The sequence below is a fragment of the Conger conger genome, chromosome 8, assembly GCF_963514075.1.
Source record: "Conger conger chromosome 8, fConCon1.1, whole genome shotgun sequence".
Lineage (NCBI taxonomy): Eukaryota > Metazoa > Chordata > Actinopteri > Anguilliformes > Congridae > Conger > Conger conger.
The window spans coordinates 60,159,539-60,183,703 of NC_083767.1; the positions used below are offsets into that span (position 1 = coordinate 60,159,539).

Sequence of the window (24,165 nt, forward strand, 5' to 3'; positions counted from 1 at the left end):
TAACCACATAGTCATTACTCCCTTGTAACAGACACCCCCCTTTGTGTTAGATGTGTGTCCCTGTCTAGACACTGAGACAGTGTACCTCTGTCTGTTTATCTTCCATTGGGTACTGGTACACCATCAACCCCCCCCCCCCCCCGATCATCTCCAGCATGTGTCCCAAAGCTCAAGTCAACAGCCAGGCATGCTGAGGCAGATCAGACACATCCTAAATCTCTGACAGCATTTCTAGTTTCATTTTTACACAAACACCTTCACTGGGATGACGTCACTGTTACTGAGACTTTCACTGGGCAGATTGTCAGGGGCTCATCGTTCCCATCAGCTCTCCCACAGGGACAGAAATATGGGAACACCCTTTCAGTAAATGTGTGTTTAAAAGTGTAAATGAGTGACATGTCACTGGAGTTGAAGAAGGACACCTCCCCCCCGTCATAGTCCAGCTGCACCCTGATGCTCTGGGGTTTCATCTTCAGTGTGAGGTCAGTACCTCCGGCTGCTCTGTACTTATCACCATTCCTCAGCCTTATGACCCAGAATCCTTTCCCTGGGCTGTATGTTATGCTTCCCTTCCTGTTTATGGACTCTTTCACCACTCCTACATCCCACTTAGGTTTATTCCCAACCTTCACCTCCCAGCTGTGTTTCCCTGAGGTGAACCCCTCAGATCCCAGCACAATTACACTGCAGTTGAATCTCTCAGGGTTGTCAGGACAGTTCTGCACTGTATCGGTGTCTCTCACAGTGGTCAGATCATCAGAGAGAGAGAGATAGGCATGTGCAGTGTTGGGGTCCATCATCACAGGAGCTGAAATATGAAGAAGAGAGATATTTAAACGGTGGGAAGAAGAGGTACAGGAGAGAACACACACACCTGGTGGAGGAGTGGGCGTTGCACCTCCTACTGCTGCTGTCAGGGGAGGTGCAACTGGCAGCATGAAATATCCCGGCCGGGGCCCTGGACAACTACACCACCAAAAGAGACTGAGGGAGCTTTCTTTTAAGACCGTCGCTCCTTTAAGGCAGTCGTGTTAGTGTTTGTCTTGTCTTGTTATTTGTTTGTTGAGTGAATGTATTTCAACAATCACAGTATTTATTATTATAATATTTTATTTACAATGTGTTGTTTTTATAATTATTTGTAACTGGCTGAATGCAAAGTACTTTGAGCTGCATTTTATGTATGCAATACAAATGAAGCTTATTATTATTTTTTAAATGTATTTTTTTATTCCAAATTTTTTATTTTTTATTTATTAAAATGCCAGTGCTGCCTCACGTCTCGTGTTATTGTATCATAGCTTGTATCATAGCTTGTATTTGTGTTGTTAAATATTTAGTTTCATGTTTTCCTGTCACGTTCCATGCCTCCGTTGTAGTTCATTTCCCTGACTATCCTTTTCTATGTGTTTTATGTCAATGTTCCATTCCATGTTTTCCCTTTCTCCCGATTACCTGTCCACTCCCCCCACCCCCCTCCCCACCCTGCCTTCTCCACACTGCTCTGGTTACCTGTCCACACCCCACACCCCACACCCCACCCTGCCTTCTCCACACTGCTCTGGTTACCTGTCCACACCCCCCACACCCCACACCCCACCCTGCCTTCTCCACACTGCTCTGGTTACCTGTCCACACCCCACACCCCACCCTGCCTTCTCCACACTGCTCTGGTTGTTTGGACTCTGACCCTTAGGACTCAAACTGCCTTGCCTGTATTGCCCTTATTGCCCTGCACTGAACTATTTCTGTGGCACTTTGATTGAAGCGTGTTATTTATTACATCTTGGAGTCTGCGAATGGTTCCGATCATAACGACCTCCCTGTGTCCATCTCTTGTGTCCGCCCATGGCATGTGGCAGGACCATTTCACATACTCTATTCAGATTAGGTCCCATACACAGGAAATTACATATACTAGTTATACTGTAGTTATAATGATTCACATTTGAAATATAAAAGGTATTTGCATTATAAAAATTCATGAACCAATGAACACATCACTGCAAATTCAATACAATCAATTCTCACAGCTAATAAAGCATATTATTGATGAGGTTTTACATTGTGTGTTAATTCTGTGTCTGCGTGAGTTCTGATATTAAACTGCGAGCAGTGCAGTGCAGCCCTCAGGATCTCCCTGCTCTGAGACTGGATGACTCTGTGCTGTTCATCTTCAGCACCTTGTCAACATGCAGCCTGTTCCTCCTCTTTCATGTGTTCATTAAATGTTTGTAAAAAAAACCTGATTTCAGCATCTGGCCCAGATACTCACTGTACTGCACCATCCCCAGCATCTTCTCCCAGACTCTGAACGTCAGGTTGCCCAGGTGTTTGGCCACGTCTATCAGCGCCCCTGAGAGCAGCTCTGGGTCCTGCAGTGTGCACTGGGCTCTGTAACGACAGGCAGGAGTCAGTCAGCATCGGGAACTGAAGAGACTTAAACACACAAGATGAAATGAGCTGAGAGTCCACATACCTTTCCTTGATGTTGTTGTAGCTCTGAAAAAAACACACAATAAGAGCATCATTGTGAGTGTATAAATGTATTCAGTCCATTCCATTATGAGAAACAATAGGTGAGAAACAGCAGGAGCCATGTTAATGAAAGTGAAGAGGGTGATAACAGTCAGCACACATGATGTTACTTTACTGAGGTTCATCGGTATAAACTCGGTCAGTAAATGAAGCTCCTACCTTTAAAAAGGAGGTGTCTTCGGTCTCCATGGCCGTCTCTATTGCCTTGATTTTGTCTGTAAGGGTGGAGATGTCTCCACTGATGTGTTCTAGCTTCTCCTCCATTATCCGACTCTTCTGCTCCTCTTCCTCTTTCAGTGCAGCTAGTCTGGCCTCCTCTTCCTCACGCAGGAACTGGTGGAGCTTCTCAAACTCTGCCTTTATCTGCCTCTCTGTGTGCTGGGCTTGACTCTGTGATTCAAACACCATTTTAAACCTGAATAGTGTAATTACGCTTTGTTATTCATGAATGGCTGTTGGTGTGATTGTTATCCATGTCACACACAACATTCATCCAAAATATGACATATTTACTAGTTGTGTTACTCACCCTGATGTGTTCTGCTGTCTTCTTACATCCTTGTTCAACCTCAGTAAACTTCTTCAGTTTTTCTTTTACAAGATTAAGTGCAGGCTTGAGTTCCTCCTGGAGTGATATGAACCAATTAAGACTTATTCTCACAAATAGCACAGTATTACCCCTGCTACACTAGTGATGGTCCGTATAATTTTGTAACTGTAAGCACATGGGAAATGTAGTATGGAAAATACTACACTCGAGTAAAGATCAGTGAAATATTCTTAAAGAGCGTCATAACACAATATGTTACTGTGCATTTTCAGCACAATTAAACCAATAAAATATTTCAGCAAAATAGGATAATAATACTGGGCTGTACATACATATAATTTACAGCCAACTCGAAGGAATGTTGAAGCATTCATAGAACCAGCTTGATTTATTGTGTTCGATATTAACACATCCATTTTCAGAGAGTATATACAGCTCTGTCTCCACTGGTTATTCACTCAGTGTAGATTTCTGCACTTCCTGGTTTTTGCACAGTTCTCCCCTCAGGCAGATAACAGTTTATATGACAGTAGTCTCTAAAATACTTGCTGTTTTGATGCTTTAAAACAAGACTTTCAGATTCAATGCTGACTTGAATTTTTAATTTTGATTGAAAAAAGAATACCTTCAGCTCCAGAGCGGCCTCTTCCACTGGACAGACCAGGTGGTTTCTGTGTTTTCTTGAAGTCTGACAGATGAAACAGAGAAGCTCTTTGTCATGTTCACAGAATAAAACAAGTTTCTCTCCATGAAGACTACAGCGAGCCTCAGTCTTGTCTGTAGTTTCTCTCTCAGTCTTCTGCTTTAAGTAAGACTCCACAATGCTTCTTAAGGCCAGGTTTAGTGGAGGTTGATCCATAGAGGCCTTTCTCCTACAGATGGGACACTCTCGAGAGCTCTTCTCTTCCCAGCACTGCTGCAGACACACTCTACAGAAGCTGTGGCTGCATTTCAGAACAACAGGCTCTTTAAAAATGTCACAACATACAGAGCAACAGAGATCGCTCTCAGGAATCATAGCTTTAGCCTCCATGTTACATCTCTCCATCTCTCGGTCTGATACTTTCACTTTCACTTCTGCTGAGCCTGGGATAGACCCAACAAGCTTCAAAACAGGAAAAAGCAGGAACAGCAACTGCAGATCAGGCTTGTAGTTCTCAGTCAGCGGGAGATTCTTGACTGGGTTTGTCCTCTCTCTCTTACGGAGATGGTCCCGTGCCTGAACTGGATTGGATTTACAGGATGCAGTAATTTACCACTGGATCCATTCATGTACCATGTATGAAAATTAATTAAATGAGATAATTTGGAACAGCGAGGCCAATTCCTTTCTATTACACTGAATACATTTGGGGTTGAGATAAAAAGATGAACACGAGACAAGAGCTCATAATTTCATCTTTTATTTCCTCGTTTTTACGCCTAGATGCGCTAAACTACTTAAAACATAGCACCTTTGGTATCAGACCACCCAATTTCTAGGTGAGCAAAAGTATTGGTACAGAGAGTATTTAAGTAAATAATACTTAATATTTTGTAGCACATCCCTTGCTTGCAATATCTGCATCAAGCCTGTGACCCATGGACATCATCAAACTGTTGTATTAATCTTTTTGTGATGCCTTTCCAGGCTTTTACTGCATCTGTGACCAGTGAAAAGCAGTAATACACTCATAATTTGCGACGTTTAAAAAGATTGAATTAACGGTCTGTAATGTGATAAAGTTACAAATCAGTGATCTGCAAAATGATCTTATTCTGCTAACCTGATATTGATTACTCATGCCTGCCTTTGTGCAGTAGGGGGAGAACTTGTGTTGAAGCCATCAGTGGAGAAACCCTGTGTTGAGTCACAATTATTATTTCATCCCCCTATTCAGGGGTACAACACAGCCTCTTTCAGTTGCTGTTTGTTTGAGGGTTTTTTCCTTTCAATCTCCTCTTCAGGATGTGAAATGCGTGCTCAATTAAGGTCTGGTGATTGACTTGGCCAGTCTCAAATCATCCACTTCCTGCCCCGAATGAAGTTGTGTCTTGCTGCAGGATGAAGTTCCTCCTAATTAGTTAGGACGCATTTCTCGATAACTTTTCAGACAGAATGTTTTTGTAGACTTTTGTAGACTGAATTCATACTGGTGCTATCATCATAAGTTACATCATCAATACTGATTAGTGAACCCACTCCATGCAAGCCTAAGCCATTATCTGAACCCGCTTATCCTGATCAGGGTCGCAGGGGGGCTGGAGCCTATCCCAGCATACATTGGGCGAAAGGCAGGAATACACCCAGGACAGGTCACCAGTCTATCACAGGGCACACACACCATTCACTCACACACTCATACCTACGGGCAATTTAGACTCTCCAATCAGCCTAACGTGCATGTCTTTGGACTTTGGGAGGAAACCGGAGTACCCGGAGGAAACCCACGCAGACACGGGGAGAACATGCAAACTCCACACAGAGAGGCCCCGGCCGACGGGGATTCGAACCCAGGACCTCCTTGCTGTGAGGCGGCAGTGCTACCCACTGCACGAGGGAGAGTCGACATTCATCAATTCAGTTTCCACTATGCAAAGTGTACAAGAAGGCTCACATCGGAATTAAGTTATGGTGTAGATTTAATTTCATGAAATGAACAAAATAATATATGTTGCACCTTTTGAAACATCTCTGTATTGAAACAACGTTTTCCCAGATAGTGGAAATATCTTTCTGAAAGATATTTTAGTGTTATTTTTCTAAAATCACAGGGACTTGGATAAACTTGATGAATGAATGAATATGAACAGTCAGTTTTCATTAGGGAGAAAAGATTTTCCATATGTTTATGCTGGGTTTTAATGCATGTTATTTACAACTTACAGGCTACTGTACATTTCCCATATAGTAATAGACCAGAACACACCAACGTTTCTCCTTCTAAAGTCTAAAGTCGTCTCTGATTCCGCGGCCCTTTTTCCGTGGCTGAAGAAGGACCTCTCTATCTCCTGATTCCGTTTGGTTTTCCCAAAGGTATGATGGGTATTCCTGTAGGTATCACCCGTTCTCCACTCACCTTGCAGGGATAGGGAAGAGGACTGGGAGACTGGGAGTCTTTTCATCAGCAGGGGACCGTAAGACAAACGTGGTGCGCGCTGACCTTCTCAGATGTTTCCACAAGTGACCCCTGGGGCCTGTTTCACCAAGCAGGATGAGTTACTCAGTCAGCTGGATGGCTGCACTCAGTACAGCCTGGAACCCCTCTCAAATCTGGATCATGGACTGAAGTCAAATGAGCTGATCCAGGCACAGCTATCCAGCTAACTGAGTGTTCCTACTTTGTGATCCTGCTTCAGACTTGTGGGCTAAACGCATTACTAATCAACCATCAAAGGGGCTTTGCAGTATGTGTACTGAATTGAATGAAGCTGACACATGCAGTACAGTAAACTCTAAACACCACCGTTTGACCCCCCAGTAAGCACACCTCACTCATTTATCTCTCCTGGCTTTGTGATTGTGAATATGAGACTTTTATTATGAAGTTTATAAAGCACGTCCGGATTCCATTTGATCAATACCATGGCGCATGTTTCATTAAGGTGGGGCTTGCATTCATAAGTAAGGGGAGCAGGGCATAGAAACGTACAAAACTGTGGCCCAAAATAAGATACAGAATGTTAGAATAGAAGCCATTTGAATCTCCCACATTCTGGGGGGCCTGGCATCAACCAACAAAGAGATGTTAGGTAGGAGGACACCTCAGTCATGCAATAACATTGTTGAAGACCATTGATTTTCTTTGCTGTGAAACAATATTCTCAGAAAAGAATATTTAATGAAAGGTATGGTTAGAAGCATGAAATTGGAAGTATAATTGTCAGCAGTGATACCCTTTAACTATAAAAGCCTCAGTTTCCTTTGGCACACTTCTCCATGAGTGTTTGCAGCTCCGCGTTATGGAAATGGGCATGACTTAGTGTTGATAAGGCTTGACACGGCTCGCTGACACTCATGCTGTTCCAGACTGGCTGCTCCATCACTAACCCCAAGGTGAAAGGTGACAGGTATGTTCTCACCTGTCGCGTGGGGAAGGGTGTCACCTGTTCTGTCGACAGCGGCCACGGACATACAGCGTCCAGATGACCTGTTCCTGAGTCCCGGGGGGCGTCATAATCAAAGGTCATCAGTCTGTCACGCACCTAATGTGTGTTTGAGAGGATTCCTTGCATGGAGGTCCTGGCCTCCAAATGAATGGCTTCACAAACAATTAATTTCATTGATATGTACTAGTGACTCTATATGACATTACATTACATTGCTGGGGCTGGATGGTGTGCATAGTTGTCAGTGTTTTGGAGGTGTTCAGTAGCCATTTTGATTTTTGACACAAACAGTCCTAATGTGTAAAGGGCAGCCAGCCTGACTCTGAAGAAACAGCAGTTCTTTACGATTCAGATACAACACAACACTTGCAACTAATTTGAGCCTGGAATGTTTTCTGTAAAAAAAATTAATTGAAAACCCAGGGAAAGCATTTAAATGTTTGGCATTTATATAGCGCCTTTATCCAAAGTGTTTTACAGTTGACAACCGACCAGCTCATCAGGAGCATTTAGGGGTTAGGTGTCTTGCTCAGGGACACTTCAACACAGCCTGGGTGGGGGATCAAACCGGCAACCCTCCGACTGCCAGACAACTGCTCTTACTGCCTGAGCCTTGCCCCCCCAAATAAGAAGAATTACAACAAATAAGAATCAGGGTTACTTTCTACGAGCAATGTGTCATTTCACGCTGCAGTAATATTTTATTTCTCAGTTACACAAAAAGGCATTACCTGTAGCTGCTGTTATACTGTTGTCATTTCATTGTGTGGATGATGTATATCATAGGATTATTACACTCTTCAGACGGACACTCTCTGTACGATGTGAAATGTCTGGTGCTCTGGTGTCAAGCGCTGCAGAAATACTGTACGAGATGCAGAAAGCCGGAGGCACCGTGGTTGGGCTGATACCCTGGGAGGACTTTGTAATAACCGTGCTTCTGTCCATTTGAGCCAGGCACGCTATTCAGAGTGGCATTCTGGTATGGACACGCTCCTTAATGAATACGCTAAAGGTGCCCATTTCCTGTTCAACACGTCACAACAGCACCCTCTGCTGGATGTGCGGGCGAAGTTACCTCAACTTTCAATCTGTGAAAACACTGAGACTGAGACATCTCTGCACCCCCACTGGAACAGATTCTGCAGATGGTCACATGTCTGAAGCATGCCTGACATTGACTGCACCTGGATTTACACATGGGAACATCCTCGTAATATCCAACAATGTAAGAAATGTTATCTATCAATATATGTGCAGGGTGATGGTTATGCTTCAGAATAAAAGTCCTCTGATGTATTCCCTTTGGAGCGTTTCATACTGTAGCATTTAGTGGCTGCTTGGCCTGGGACAAAGTGGTGTAGTAGGGTGAATGTTCTCCAGCTTTCCCCTATACCTTTATGGTAGCACTCACAGTAATGTAGAAGAACTAAAAATATACCCACACTGTATAGTCAAATACAATATTGTGATATCCAGCATCCAGCATTTTTATATATCTTAATCTCTACTGTATCCATCCCTCCATGCTGTATGTATAGCTGGATATGAATATGCTCTTAAAAGTATTCAGGTGGAGCATGAAATAAGTTATGAATGGATAATAGGTATGAAACTTTGGGTGTGCAGTATGTGTTCATTAACACCATGCTTACTCTCTGGTCACCAACTGCAGAGCCACAACAACAGAAAGAGTCAAGGAGTTTAAGTATCTGGACACCATTATAGACAACAAACTGTCCCTTTTGGCCAATCAGGCCTGTTCAAAGGACTTGGGAAGTTCTGTGGTTGCTAGCTTGCACAATGTACTTCTCTGTAGCAGTTTCAATGTATTTTGTACTAGTCCTATAAAAGTGTCAATATCTCGAAAAGTATTTACTGCACATATGGCGGAAAACTTAAATGAAAGAAGAGGCTTGTACCATTCCAAACCATTTGAGACACAATCAATTCATGTCAGAGCATGTACATACAGTGTACACAAATTACACAGAAATTACATGAAGCCTTATGTTTTTATAGTTTTACACTGAATATGTAGTGTCTATAGTGGACTTGTTTCCCATACATCTTCATTACATCCTACATTCAATAAAAACATATCATGCATATATGAAAAGAGTTTGTGACCAATGGCAGGTGTGCAGGTAAGGCTACTGAAGGCTCAGATGTAAATCCTACAGCATGGTACTGACAGGGTGAATTTATTCTTCACTGCATCTGCAAAGTACAATCTGAAAAGAGCCCAGACTCTAATTAAAGCTTGTACACGCTCTCATGAATCCAGTTCAACAGGAATGACATCCATCAGGTATGAAAGCATTTGATTTACCCACAAGTGCACATCTGTTTTATGCATAAACACTTCATAAAATGAAGTTCAAATGCCTTAAAACAGAACCCAAAACATACAGCCTGCATGCACATGACCAAAAATGCATGTACAGTTGAGTAACTCAACAAAATAATTGGTGATGAAAAGAAAATGAATGAATTTAAATTATTGAAATGGATTTCACCTACAGTACCCTATAAGTGTGAAAGCACTTGGTCCTTTGCAGTTTCCAAAGTTCAGATGAATAAGAAATTACATTAACAGGAAACAATAGTCTCCTTTACAGCATAAAATGGACCAGGTAAAAGCAAATAACCACATAGTCATTAGTCCCTTGTGACAGACACCCCCCTTTGTGCTAGATGTGTGTTCCTGTCTAGGCACTGAGAGTGTACCTCTGTCTGTTTATCTTCCACACATCCCCCCCCGCCCCGATCACCTCCAGCATGTGTCCCAAAGCTCAAGTCAACAGTCAGGCATGCTGAGGCAGATCAGACACACCGTAAATCTCTGACAGCATTTCTAGTTTCATTTTTACACAAACACCTTCACTGGGATGACGTCACTGTTACTGAGACTTTCACTGGGCAGATTGTCAGGGGCTCATCGTTCCTACCACCATCTCTCGAACAGGGAGAGAAGAATGGGAACACCCTCTCAGTAAATGTGTGTTTAAAAGTGTAAATGAGTGACATGTCACTGGAGTTGAAGAAGGACACCTCCCCCCTGTCATAGTCCAGCTGCACCCTGATGCTCTGGGGTTTCCTCTCCAGTGTGAGGTCAGTACCTCCTGGTGCTCTGTACTCATCACCATTCCTCAGCGCTATGACCCAGAATCCATCCTCTGGGCTGTATGTTATGCTTCCCTTCCTGTTGATGGACTCTTTCACCACTCCTACATCCCACTGACGTTTATTCCCAACCTTCACCTCCCAGCTGTGTTTCCCTGATGTAAACCCCTCAGATCCCAGCACCAACACACAGCGGTTAAATCTCTCTGGGTTGTCAGGACAGTTCTGCGCTGTACCTGTGTCTCTCACAGTGGTCAGATCATCAGAGAGAGAGAGATTGGCACGTGCACTGTTGGGGTCCATCATCACAGGAGCTGAAATATGAAGAAGAGAGATATTTAAATGGTGGGAAGAAGAGGTACAGGAGAGAACACACACACCTGGTGGAGGAGTGGGCATTGCGCCTCCTACCGCTGCTGTCAGGGGAGGTGTAACTGGCAGCATGAAATATCCCGGCCGGGGCCCTGGCCAACTACACCACCAAAAGAGACTGAGGGAGCTTTCTTTTAAGACAGTCGCTCCTTTAAGGCAGTCGTGTTAGTGTTTGTCTTGTCTTGTTATTTGTTTGTTGTGTGAATGTATTTCCACAATCACAGTATTTATTATTTGAATATTTTATCTACAATGTGTTGTTTTTATAATTATTTGTAACTGGCTGAATGCAAAGCCCTTTGAGCTACATTTTATGTATGCAATACAAATGAAGCTTATTATTATTTTTTATTATTTAAATGTATTTTTTTATTCCAAATTTTTTATTTTTTATTCATTAAAATGCCAGTGCTGCATCACGTCTCGTGTTATTGTATCATAGCTTGTATCATAGCTTGTAATTGTGTCGTTAAATGTTTAGTTTCATGTTTTCCTGTCACGTTCCATGCCTCCGTTGTAGTTCATTTCCCTGATTATCCTTTTCTATGTGTTTTATGTCAATGTTCCATTCCATGTTTTCCCTTTCTCCCGATTACCTGTCCACTCCCCCCACCCCCCTCCCCACCCTGCCTTCTCCACACTGCTCTGGTTACCTGTCCACACCCCCACATCCCCCACCCTGCCTTCTCCACACTGCTCTGGTTACCTGTCCACACCCCCCCACACCCCACCCTGCCTTCTCCACACTGCTCTGGTTACCTGTCCACACCCCCCCCACACCCCACCCTGCCTTCTCCACACTGCTCTGGTTACCTGTCCACTCCCCACACCCCACACCCCACCCTGCCTTCTCCACACTGCTCTGGTTACCTGTCCACACCCCCCCCACACCCCCCACCCTGCCTTCTCCACACTGCTCTGGTTACCTGTCCACACCCCCCCCACACCCCACCCTGCCTTCTCCACACTCCTCTGGTTACCTGTCCACACCCCCCCACACACCCCCCACCCTGCCTTCTCCACACTGCTCTGGTTACCTGTCCACACCCCCCCCCACACCCCCCACTCTGCCTTCTCCACACTGCTCTGGTTACCTGTCCACACCCCCCCACACCCCACACCCCCACCCTGCCCTCTCCAAACTGCTCTGGTTACCTGTCCACACCCCCCACACCCAACCCTGCCTTCTCCACACTGCTCTGGTTACCTGTCCACACCCCCCCACACACCCCCCACACCCCCACCCTGCCTTCTCCACACTGCTCTGGTTGTTTGGACTCTGACCCTTTGGACTCAAACTGCCTTGCCTGTATTGCCCTGATTGCCGTGCACTGAACTATTTCTGTGGCACTTTGATTGAAGCGTGTTATTTATTACTTCTTGGAGTCTGCGAATGGTTCCGATCATAATAACCTCCCTGTGTCCATCTCTTGTGTCCGCCCATGGCGTGTGGCAGGACCATTTCACATACTCTATTCAGATTAGGTCCCATACACAGGAAATGACATATACTAGTTATGGATAATAATATACTGTAGTTATAGTGATTAATATTTTAAATATAAAACATATTTGCATTATTTAAATTCATGAATCAATGAACACATCATTGCAAATTCAATGCAAATAATTCTCACAGCTAATAAAGCATATTATTGATGAGGTTTTACATTGTGTGTTAATTCTGTGTCTGCGTGTGTTCTGATATTAAACTGCGAGCAGTGCAGTGCAGCCCTCAGGATCTCCCTGCTCTGAGACTGGATGACTCTGTGCTGTTTATCTTCAGCACCATGTCAACATGCAGCCTGTTCCTCCTCTTTCATGTGTTCATTAAATGTTTGTAAAAAAAAACCTGATTTCAGCATCTGGCCCAGATACTCACTGTACTGCACCATCCCCAGCATCTTCTCCCAGACTCTGAACGTCAGGTTGCCCAGGTGTTTGGCCACGTCTATCAGCGCCCCTGAGAGCAGCTCTGGGTCCTGCAGTGTGCACTGGGCTCTGTAACGACAGGCAGGAGTCAGTCAGCATCGGGAACTGAAGAGACTTAAACACACAAGATGAAATGAGCTGAGAGTCCACATACCTTTCCTTGATGTTGTTGTAGCTCTGAAAAAAACACACAATAAGAGCATCATTGTGAGTGTATAAATGTATTCAGTCCATTCCATTATGAGAAACAATAGGTGAGAAACAGCAGGAGCCATGTTAATGAAAGTGAAGAGGATGATAACAGTCAGCACACATGACGTTACTTTACTGAGGTTAATTGGTATAAACTCGGTCAGTAAATGAAGCTCCTACCTTTAAAAAGGAGGTGTCTTCGGTCTCCATGGCCGTCTCTAGAGCTGTGATTTTGTCTGTAAGGGTGGAGATGTCTCCACTGATGTGTTCTAGCTTCTCCTCCATTATCCGACTCTTCTGCTCCTCTTCCTCTTTCAGTGCAGCTAGTCTGGCCTCCTCTTCCTCACGCAAGAACTGCTGGAGCTTCTCAAACTCTGCCTTTATCTGCCTCTCTGTGTGCTGGGCTTGACTCTGCAATTCAAACACCATTTTAAACCTGAATAGTGTAACTACGCTTTGTTATTCATGTATGGCAATTAGTGTGATTGTTATCCATGTCACACACAACATTCATCAAAAATACTACTAATTTACTAATTGTGTTACTCACCCTGATGTGTTCTGCTGTTTCCTTACATCCTTGTTCAACCTCAGTAAACTTCTTCAGTTTTTCTTTGACAAGATTAAGTGCAGGCTTGAGTTCCTCCTGGAGTGATATGAACCAGTTAAGACTTATTCTCACAAATAGCACAGTATTACCCCTGCTACACTAGTGACAGTCTGTGTAATTTTGTAACTGTAAGCACATGGGAAATGTAGTAGGGAAAATACTACATTCGAGTGAAGATCAGTGAAATATTCTTATAGGGCGTCATAAATATTCAGCCTAACTTGCATGTCTTTGGAGTGTGGGAGGAAACCGGAGTACCCGGAGGAAACGCACACAGACACGGGGAGAACATGCAAACTCCGCACAGAGAGGCCCCGGCCGACGGGGATTCAAACCCAGGACCTCCTTGCTGTGAGGTGACAGTGCCACCCACTGCACCATCCGTGCCGCCCTACACGAGTGATTTTAATTGATAGTAATTTTGTAAGTGTAAGCACCTGGGAAATGTAGTAGGGAAAATACTACACTTGAGTAAAGATGAGTGAAATATTCTTATAGGGCATCATAACACAATATTTTATTGTGCATTTTCAGCACAATTAAACCAATAAAATTTTTCAGCAAAATAGGATAATAATTCTGGGCTGTACATACCTATAATTTACAGCCAACTGTAAGGAATGTTGAAGCATTCACAGAACCAGTTTGACTTATTGTGTTCGATATTAACACATCCATTTTGAGAGAGTATATACAGCTCTGTCTCCACTGGTGATTCACTCAGTGTAGATTTCTGCACTTCCTGGTTGTTGCACAGTTCTCCCCTCAGGCGGATAACAGTTTACATGACAGTAGTCTCTAAAATACTGGCTGTTTCGATGCTTTAAAACAAGACTTTCAGATGCAATGCTGACTTGAATTTCAAATTATAATTGAAAAAAGAATACCTTCAGCTCCAGAGCGGCCTCTTCCACTGGACAGACCGGATGGTTTCTGTGTTTTTTTGAAGTCTGACAGATGAGACAGAGAGGCTCTTTGTCCTGTTCACAGAATAAAACAAGTTTCTCTCCATGAAGACTACAGCGAGCCTCAGTCTTGTCTGCAGTTTCTCTCTCAATCTTCTGCTTTAAGTAAGACTCCACAATGTTTCTTAAGGCCAGGTTTAGAGGAGGTACATCCATAGAGGCCTTTCTCCTACAGATGGGACACTCTCGAGAGCTTTTCTCTTCCCAGCACTGCTGCAGACACACTCTACAGAAGCTGTGGCTGCATTTCAGAAGAACAGGCTCTTTAAAAATGTCACAACATACAGAGCAACAGAGATCGTCCTCAGGAATCAAAGCTTTAGCCTCCATGTTACAGTCTCTCCGTCTCTCGGTCTGATACTTTCACTTTCACTTCAGCTGAACTTGGGACAGAACACACCCGATATGCTTCAAAACAGGAATAAGCAGGAACAGGAACTGCAGATCAGGCTTGTAGTTCTCAGTCATTCTTGACTGGGTTTGTCCTCTCTCTCTTACAGAGATGGTCACGTGCCTGAACTGGATTGGATTCACAGGATGCAGTAATGAACCACTGGATCCATTTATGTACCATGTATGAAAATAAATTAAATGAGATAATTTGTAACAGCAAGGCCAATTCCTTTGTTATTGCAATACACTGAATACATTTGGGGTTGAGATAAAAAGATGAACACGAGACAAGAGCTCATAATTTCATCTTTTATTTCCTCATATTTACGCCTTGATGTGCTAAACTACTTAAAACATAGCACCTTTGGGATCAGACCACCCAATTTCTAGGTGAGCAAAAGTATTGGCACAGAGAGTATTAAAGTAAATAATACTTCATATGTTGTAGCATATCCCTTGCTTGCAATAACTGCATCAAGCCTGTGATCCATTGACATCATCAAACTGTTGTATTAATCTTTTTGTGATGCCTTTCCAGGCTTTTACTGCAGCTGTGACAAGTGAAAAGCAGTAATACACTCATAATTTGCAAAGTTTAAAAAGACTGAATTCATGGTCTGTTTTGTGAAAAATCAATGATGTGCAAAACCGTCTTATTCTGCTAACCTGATATTGATTACTCATGTCTGCCTTTGTGCAGTAGGGGGAGAACTTGTGATGAATTATTATTTCATCCCCCTATTCAGGAGTACAACACAGCCTCTTTCAGTTGCTGTTTGTTTGAGGGTTTTTTCACTTCCATCTCCTCTTCAGGATGTGAAATGCGTGCTCAATTAAGTTAAGGTCTGGTGATTGACTTGGCCAGTCTAAAACCTTCCACTTCCTGCCCCGAATGAAGTTGTGTTGTAGGTGTGTTTTGGGTCATTGTCTTGCTGCATGATGAAGTTCCTCCTAATTAGTTTGGACGCATTTCTCGATAACTTTTCAGACAGAATGTTTTTGTAGACTTTTGGAGACTGAATTCATACTGGTGCTATCATCATAAGTTACATCATCAATAAAGATTAGTGAACCCACTGAATGCAAGCCTAAGCCATGACACTTCCTGTCAGTGACTGATGTTTCATATCTGTTGCTCAGTACGCGTTTATTTATATTTCTTCACAGGCAAAACCCTAGGCTTAAACCAAGAGTACACATACAGAACTATTTAGTCAATGTAACCGGACACATCTGGGCAACAAGAAACACCTGTCAGTCACATGTTCCAATACATTTTGTACAATGCTCTTGTAACAATGTTTTAACAAGAATCATACCTATTGTAGCCCAATCATGTCTTGATCTGTATATGCACCAGCAACAGACACAAACTGCAAGCATAGTTTATAGAAATGTCCGGAAACTGTTGTGCACCCCTGCCCCACAGTAACTACACGGAGGAACAGAGACACAGACACACACAGACACACACAGACAGACGGACAAACACAGACACACACAGACAGACGCAGAAACACAAATGGACACAGAAGGCAGTCACTCAGAGACACACACAGAAAATACAGACACACGAACAGACACAGACAGACACATACAGATACAGATACAGACACACACACAGACACACGGGCAGGCACACACAGAAACACTATGTTTTGGTCAGAAGCCAGATTGGAAGGGTTCAAGGAGGTTATTTGAATCCAGGTGAGTTTGAAGTTGGGCTGCCACCACACGTTCAAGTACTTTTGAGACAAATGGGAGGTTGGAAATTAGACGGAAATTGTTTAAATTGTTATAATCTACACCAGATTTGTGGAAGATGTATATCATAGGATTATTACACTCTTCAGACGGACACTCTCTGTACGATGTGAAATGTCTGGTGCTCTGGTGTCAAGCACTGCAGAAATACTGTACGAGATGCAGAAAGCCGGAGGCACCGTGGTTGGGCTGATACCGTGGGAGGACATTGGAATAACCGTGTTTCTGTCATTTGAGCCAGGCACGCTATTCAGAGTGGCATTCTGGTATGGACACGCTCCTTAATGAATACGCTAAAGGTGCCCATTTCCTGTTCAACATGTCACAACAGTACCTTCTGCTGGATGTGCGGGCGAAGTTACCTCAACTTTCAATCTGTGAAAACACTGAGACTGAGACATCTCTGCACCCCCACTGGAACAGATTCTGCAGATGGTCACATGTCTGAAGCACGGCTGACATTGACTGCACCTGGATTTACACATGGGAACATCCTCGTCATATCCAACAATGTAAGAAATGTAATCTATCAATATATGTGCAGGGTGATGGTTATGCTTCAGAATAAAAGTCCTCTGATGTATTCCCTTTGGAGCGTTTCATACTGTAGCATTCAGTGGCTGCTGGGCCTGGGACAAAGTGGTGTAGTAGGATGAATGTTCTCCAGCTTTCCCCTATACCTTTATGGTAGCACTCACAGTAATGTAGAAGAACTAAAAATATACCCCCACTGTATAGTGAAATACAATATTGTGATATCCAGCATCCAGCATTTTTATATATCTTAATCTCTACTGTATCCATCCCTCCATACTGTATGTATAGCACTAAAAATGGATATGAATATGCTCTTAAAAGTATTCAGGTGGAGCATGAAATAAGTTTGGAATGGATAATAGGTATGAAACTTTGGGTGTGCAGTATGTGTTCATTAACACCATGCTTACTCTCTGGACACCAACTGCAGAGCCACAACAACAGAAAGAGTCGAGGAGTTTAAGTATCTGGACACCATTATAGACAACAAACTGTCCCTTTTGGCCAATCAGGCCTGTTCAAAGGACTTGGGAAGTTCTGTGGTTGCTAGCTTGCACAATGCACTTCTCTGTAGCAGTTTCAACATATTTTGTACTAGTCCTATAAAAGTGTCAACATCTCGAAAACTATTTACTGCACACATGGCTGAAGACTTAAATGAAAGAAGAGGCTTGTACCATTCCAAACCATTTGAGACAGAATCAATTGATGTCAGAGCATGTACATACAGTGTACACAAAATATACATGAAAATATAAAGAAATTACATAAAGCCTTATGTTTTTATAGTTTTACACTGAATATCTAGTGTCTATAGTGGACTTGTTTCCCATACATCTTCATTACATCCTACATTCAATAAAAACTTATCATGCATATATGAAAAGAGTTATAGACCAATGGCAGGTGTGCAGGTAAGGCTACTGAAGGCTCAGATGTAAATCCTACAGCATGGTACTGACAGGGTGAATTTATTCTTCACTGCATCTGCAAAGTACAATCTGAAAAGAGCCCAGACTCTAATTAAAGCTTGTACACGCTCTCATGAATCCAGTTCAACAGGAATGACATCGATCAGGTATGAAAGCATTTGATTTACCCACAAGAGCGCATCTGTTTTATGTATAAACACTTCATAAAATAAAGTTCAAATGCTTCAAAACAGAACCCAAAAGATACAGCCTGCATGCACATGACCAAAAATGCATGTACAGTTGAGTAACTCAACAAAATAATTGGTGATGAAAAGAAATGAATTAATTGAAATTATTTCAATGGATTTCATCTATAGTACCCTATAAGTGTGAAAGCACTTGGTCCTTTGCAGTTTCCAAAGTTCAGATAAATAAGAAATTACATTAACACCCCCGATCTTCCCCCCGAAATTACCCCCCGATCATCTCCAGCATGTGTCCCAAAGCTCAAGTCAACAGTCAGGCATGCTGAGGCAGATCAGACACACCGTAAATCTCTGACAGCATTTCTAGTTTCATTTTTACACAAACACCTTCACTGGGATGACGTCACTGTTACTGAGACTTTCACTGGGCAGATTGTCAGGGGCTCATCGTTCCTACCACCATCTCTCAAACAGGGAGAGAAGAGTGGGAACACCCTCTCAGTAAATGTGTGTTTAAAAGTGTAAATGAGTGACATGTCACTGGAGTTGAAGAAGGACACCTCCCCCCCGTCATAGTCCAGCTGCACCCTGATGCTCTGGGGTTTCCTCTCCAGTGTGAGGTCAGTAACTCCTGCTGCTCTGTACTCATCACCATTCCTCAGCGCTATGACCCAGTATCCTTTCCCTGGGCTGTATGTTAGCTCTCCCTTCCTGTTGGTGGACTCTTTCACCACTCCTACATCCCACTCACGTTTATTCCCAACCTTCACCTCCCAGCTGTGTTTCCCTGAGGTGAACCCCTCAGATCCCAGCACATTTACACAGTCGTTAAATCTCTCTGGGTTGTCAGGACAGTTCTGCGCTGTACCTGTGAGTCTCACAGTGGTCAGATCATCAGAGAGAGAGAGATCGGCACGTGCAGTGTTGGGGTCCATCATCACAGGAGCTGAAATATGAAGAAGAGAGATATTTAAACGGTGGGAAGAAGAGGTACAGGAGAGAACACACACACCTGGTGGAGGAGTGGGCGTTGCGCCTCCTACCGCTGCTGTCAGGGGAGGTGCAACTGGCAGCATGAAATATCCCGGCCGGGGCCCTGGCCAACTACACCACCAAAAGAGACTGAGGGAGCTTTCTTTTAAGACCGTCGCTCCTTTAAGGCAGTCATGTTAGTGTTTGTCTTGTCTTGTTATTTGTTTGTTGTGTGAATGTATTTCCACAATCAATCAGTATTTATTATTTGAATATTTTATCTACAATGTGTTGTTTTTATAATTATTTGTAACTGGCTGAATGCAAAGCCCTTTGAGCTACATTTTATGTATGCAGTACAAATTAAGCTTATTATTATTTTTTATTTTTTAAATGTATTTTTTTATTCCAAATTTTTTATTTTTTATTCATTAAAATGCCAGTGCTGCATCACGTCTCGTGTTATTGTATCATAGCTTGTATCATAGCTTGTATTTGTGTCGTTAAATGTTTAGTTTCATGTTTTCCTGTCACGTTCCATGCCTCCGTTGTAGTTCATTTCCCTGATTATCCTTTTCTATGTGTTTTATGTCAATGTTCCATTCCATGTTTTCCCTTTCTCCCGATTACCTGTCCACTCCCCCCACCCCCCTCCCCACCCTGCCTTCTCCACACTGCTCTGGTTACCTGTCCACTCCCCCCACACCCCACCCTGCCTTCTCCACACTGCTCTGGTTACCTGTCCACACCCCACACCCCACCCTGCCCTCTCCACACTGCTCTGGTTACCTGTCCACACCCCCCCACACCCCACACCCCACCCTGCCTTCTCCACACTGCTCTGGTTACCTGTCCACACCCCACACCCCCCACCCTGCCTTCTCCACACTGCTCTGGTTACCTGTCCACACCCCACACCCCACACCCCACCCTGCCTTCTCCACACTGCTCTGGTTACCTGTCCACACCCCACACCCCCCCCACCCAACCCTGCCCTCTCCACACTGCTCTGGTTACCTGTCCACTCCCCCCCACACCCCACCCTGCCTTCTCCACACTGCTCTGGTTACCTGTCCACACCCCACACCCCACACCCCACACCCCACCCTGCCTTCTCCACACTGCTCTGGTTACCTGTCCACACCCCACACCCCACCCTGCCTTCTCCACACTGCTCTGGTTACCTGTCCACACCCCACACCCCACACCCCACCCTGCCTTCTCCACACTGCTCTGGTTACCTGTCCACACCCCACACCCCACACCCCAACCCTGCCCTCTCCACACTGCTCTGGTTGTTTGGACTCTGACCCTTTGGACTCAAACTGCCTTGCCTGTATTGCCCTGATTGCCGTGCACTGAACTATTTCTGTGGCACTTTGATTGAAGCTTGTTATTTATTACATCTTGGAGTCTGCGAATGGTTCCAATCATAACGACCTCCCTGTGTCCATCTCTTGTGTCCGCCCATGGCGTGTGGCAGGACCATTTCACATACTCTATTCAGATTAGGTCCCATACACAGGAAATGACATATACTAGTTATGGATAACAATATACTGTTGTTATAGTGATTCATATTTTAAATATAAAACATATTTGCATTATGTAAATTCATGAATCAATGAACACATCATTGCAAATTCAATAGAATCAATTCTCACAGCTAATAAAGCATATTATTGATGAGGTTTTACATTGTGTGTTAATTCTGTGTCTGCGTGAGTTCTGATATTAAACTGCGAGCAGTGCAGTGCAGCCCTCAGGATCTTCCTGCTCTGAGACTGGATGACTCTGTGCTGTTTATCTTCAGCACCATGTCAACATGTAGCCTGTTCCTCCTCTTTCATGTGTTCATTAAATGTTTGTAAAAAAAACCTGATTTCAGCATCTGGCCCAGATACTCACTGTACTGCACCATCCCCAGCATCTTCTCCCAGACTCTGAACGTCAGGTTGCCCAGGTGTTTGGCCACGTCTATCAGCGCCCCTGAGAGCAGCTCTGGGTCCTGCAGTGTGCACTGGGCTCTGTAACGACAGGCAGGAGTCAGTCAGCATCGGGAACTGAAGAGACTTAAACACACAAGATGAAATGAGCTGAGAGTCCACATACCTTTCCTTGATGTTGTTGTAGCTCTGAAAAAAACACACACAATAAGAGCATCATTGTGAGTGTATAAATGTATTCAGTCCATTCCATTATGAGAAACAATAGGTGAGAAACAGCAGGAGCCATGTTAATGAAAGTGAAGAGGATGATAACAGTCAGCACACGTGACGTTACTTTACTGAGGTTCATCGGTATAAACTCGGTCAGTAAATGAAGCTCCTACCTTTAAAAAGGAGGTGTCTTCGGTCTCCATGGCCATCTCTATTGCTGTGATTTTGTCTGTAAGGGTGGAGATGTCTCCACTGATGTGTTCTAGCTTCTCCTCCATTATCCGACTCTTCTGCTCTTCTTCCTCTTTCAGTGCAGCTAGTCTGGCCTCCTGTTCCTCACGCAGGAACTGGTGGAGCTTCTCAAACTCTGCCTTTATCTGCCTCTCTGTGTGCTGGGCTTGACTCTGCGATTCAAACACCATTTTAAACCTAGTGTAACTACGCTTTGTTATTTATGTATGGCAGTTAGTGTGTTTGTTATCCATGTCACACACAACATTCATCAAAAATACAACATATTTACTAATTGTGTTACTCACCCTGATGTGTTTTGCTGTCTTCTTACATCCTTGTTCAACCTTAGTAAACTTCTTCAGTTTTTCTTTAACAAGATTAAGTGCAGGCTTGAGTTCCTCCTGGGGTGATATGAACCAGTTCAGACTTATTCTCACAAATAGCACAGTATTACCCCTGCTGCACTAGTGACGGTCAGTGTAATTTTGTAAGTGTAAGAACATGGGAAATTTAGTATGGAATATACTATACCTGCAACCACTCGAGAAAAGATGAGTGAAATATGCTTCTATGGCATCATAGCATTATGCATTATGCATTTTCAGTACAATTAAACCAGTCAAATACTTCAGCATATTCGGATTAGAAAACCACCACCACTGGGCTGTACATGCATACAATTTACAGCCAACTGTAAGGAATGTTGAAGCATTCACAGAACCGTCCAGCCATCCATTATCTTAACCTGCTTATCCTGAACAGGGTCTCAGGGGGGCTGCAGCCCATTCGGTGAAAGGCAGGAATACACCCTGGACAGGTCTAACATGCCTGTCTGTGGACTGTGGGAGGAAACCGGAGTACCCGGAGGAAACCCACGCAAACACGGGGAGAACATGCAAACTCCGCACAGAGAGGCCCCGGCCGATGGGGATTCGAACCCAGGACCTCCTTGCTGTGAGGCGGCAGTGCTACCCACTGCACCATCCGTGCCGCCATTCACAGAACCGGCTTGATTTATTGTCTTCGATATTAACACATCCATTTTGAGAGAGTATATACAGCTCTGTCTGCACTGGTTATTCACTCAGTGTAGATTTCTGCACTTCCTGGTTGTTGCACAGTTCTCTCCTCAAGCAGATAACAATTTATATGACAGTAGTTTTATCAGATCTAGACCTTCATTTTGTTAGAGTAAAAGTCTTGTGCTATATTTGTGCTGTCAGTATCTAATCTCACACTTCATTGCTATATATTTATGAAATCACATTGCATTTCAATGTTACATTTCTGGAGCTGTATTCATGATAAAAGGCCCATAATCACAACTGTGAATCAGGACTTAACCATGCCCACATTTTACTCCAAGTACATTGTACTGAAATCTAAAATACTAGATGTTTTGAGGCTTTAAAACAAGACTTTCAGACACAATGCTGAGTTGAATTTTTAATTATGATTTAAAAAAGAATACCTTCAGCTCCAGAGCGGCCTCTTCCACTGGACAGACCGGGTGGTTTCTGTGTTTTCTTGAAGTCTGACAGATGAAACAGAGAGGCTCTTTGTCATGTTCACAGAATAAAACAAGTTTCTCTCCATGAAGACTACAGCGAGCCTCAGTCTTGTCTGTCGTTTCTCTCTCAGTCTTCTGCTTTAAGTAAGACTCCACAATGCTTCTTAAGGCCAGGTTTGGAGTAGGACCATCCATAGAGGCCTTTCTCCTGCAGATGGGACACTCTCGAGAGCTCTTCTTTTCCCAGCACTGCTGCAGACACACTCTACAGAAGCTGTGGCTGCATTTCAGAACAACAGGCTCTTTAAAAATGTCACAACATACAGAGCAACAGAGATCATCCTCAGGAATCAAAGCTTTAGCCTCCATGTTACAGTCTTTCAGTTTCTTCGTCTGATACTTTCACCGCTGCTGAATCTTGGACAGAACACACCCTATGTGATTCAAAACAGGAATAAGCAAGAACAGGAACTGCAGATCAGGCTTGTAGTTCTCAGTCACCAGGAGATTCTTGACTGGGTTTGTCCTCTCTCTCTTACGGAGATGGTCACGTGCCTGAACTGGATTGGATTCACGGGATGCAGTAATGTACCACTGGATCCATTTATGTATGATGTGTTGGAAAACATGGGAGGCAAGTCCACTACAGCCAACCCCTGAAGCACCTCGCTTTGTTTGGTCAATCTACAACCCTATCTAGCCCCCAATCTTGTGAAATGTACCTCTTTGATCAGTACCTCTCTGTTATATCCTCTACCCCCTCCCTCAACCCCTTTCCCCACACATTGTTTTACCTCCCCACCTGACCTAATCACTTGACCCCCTCACCAGATCTAATCACCCCCCTCCCCACTCCTGTGATGTGTTTTAATGTATGACAATGGCCATATGTTCCACTGTCTCTATTGAGGGACATGGTATAAGTGTTGACATCCTGCCTCATCTTTTAGCTCTTGTTGATCTGTACTCGGGGAACAGAACCACTAGTTCCTCTACTATATTAAACTATCTATTTGAAACAAAGACGCATTTATTTTTCTACTGACAATCGTACGGAGGAATACATTTAACTCTACACCATGTATGAAAATAAATTAAA

The 24,165-nt window shown here is 43.6% G+C and overlaps 1 protein-coding gene across 1 annotated transcript; it reads right to left on the bottom strand.

The window, feature by feature from the left end:
* Positions 1–257: 257 nt before the first annotated feature.
* Positions 258–23,435, bottom strand: LOC133134520 (E3 ubiquitin-protein ligase TRIM39-like). The gene is made up of 9 exons (XM_061250722.1): positions 23,028–23,435; positions 21,862–21,957; positions 21,496–21,726; positions 21,276–21,298; positions 21,072–21,190; positions 18,649–19,137; positions 17,482–17,495; positions 12,561–12,669; positions 258–811 (listed from the first exon to the last, which is right to left on the bottom strand). The coding sequence occupies exons 1-9, from the start codon at positions 23,433–23,435 to the stop codon at positions 258–260; spliced, it is 2,043 nt and encodes a 680-aa protein (XP_061106706.1).
* Between the last annotated feature and the right edge of the window lie 730 nt (positions 23,436–24,165).

What these genes read in the sequence shown, in the direction of transcription:
- LOC133134520 (XM_061250722.1), bottom strand. Translation starts at nt 23,435, where the DNA reads ATGGAGGCTAAAGCTTTGATTCCTGAGGATGATCTCTGTTGCTCTGTA. An exon ending in TACAACAACATCAAGGAAAG is followed by an intron (nt 21,191 to 21,275) that starts GTATGTGGACTC and finishes CTGTCGTTACAG; the next exon opens with AGCCCAGTGCACACTGCAGG. An exon ending in GCTGGGGATGGTGCAGTACA is followed by an intron (nt 812 to 12,560) that starts GTGAGTATCTGG and finishes TTCATATTTCAG; the next exon opens with CTCCTGTGATGATGGACCCC.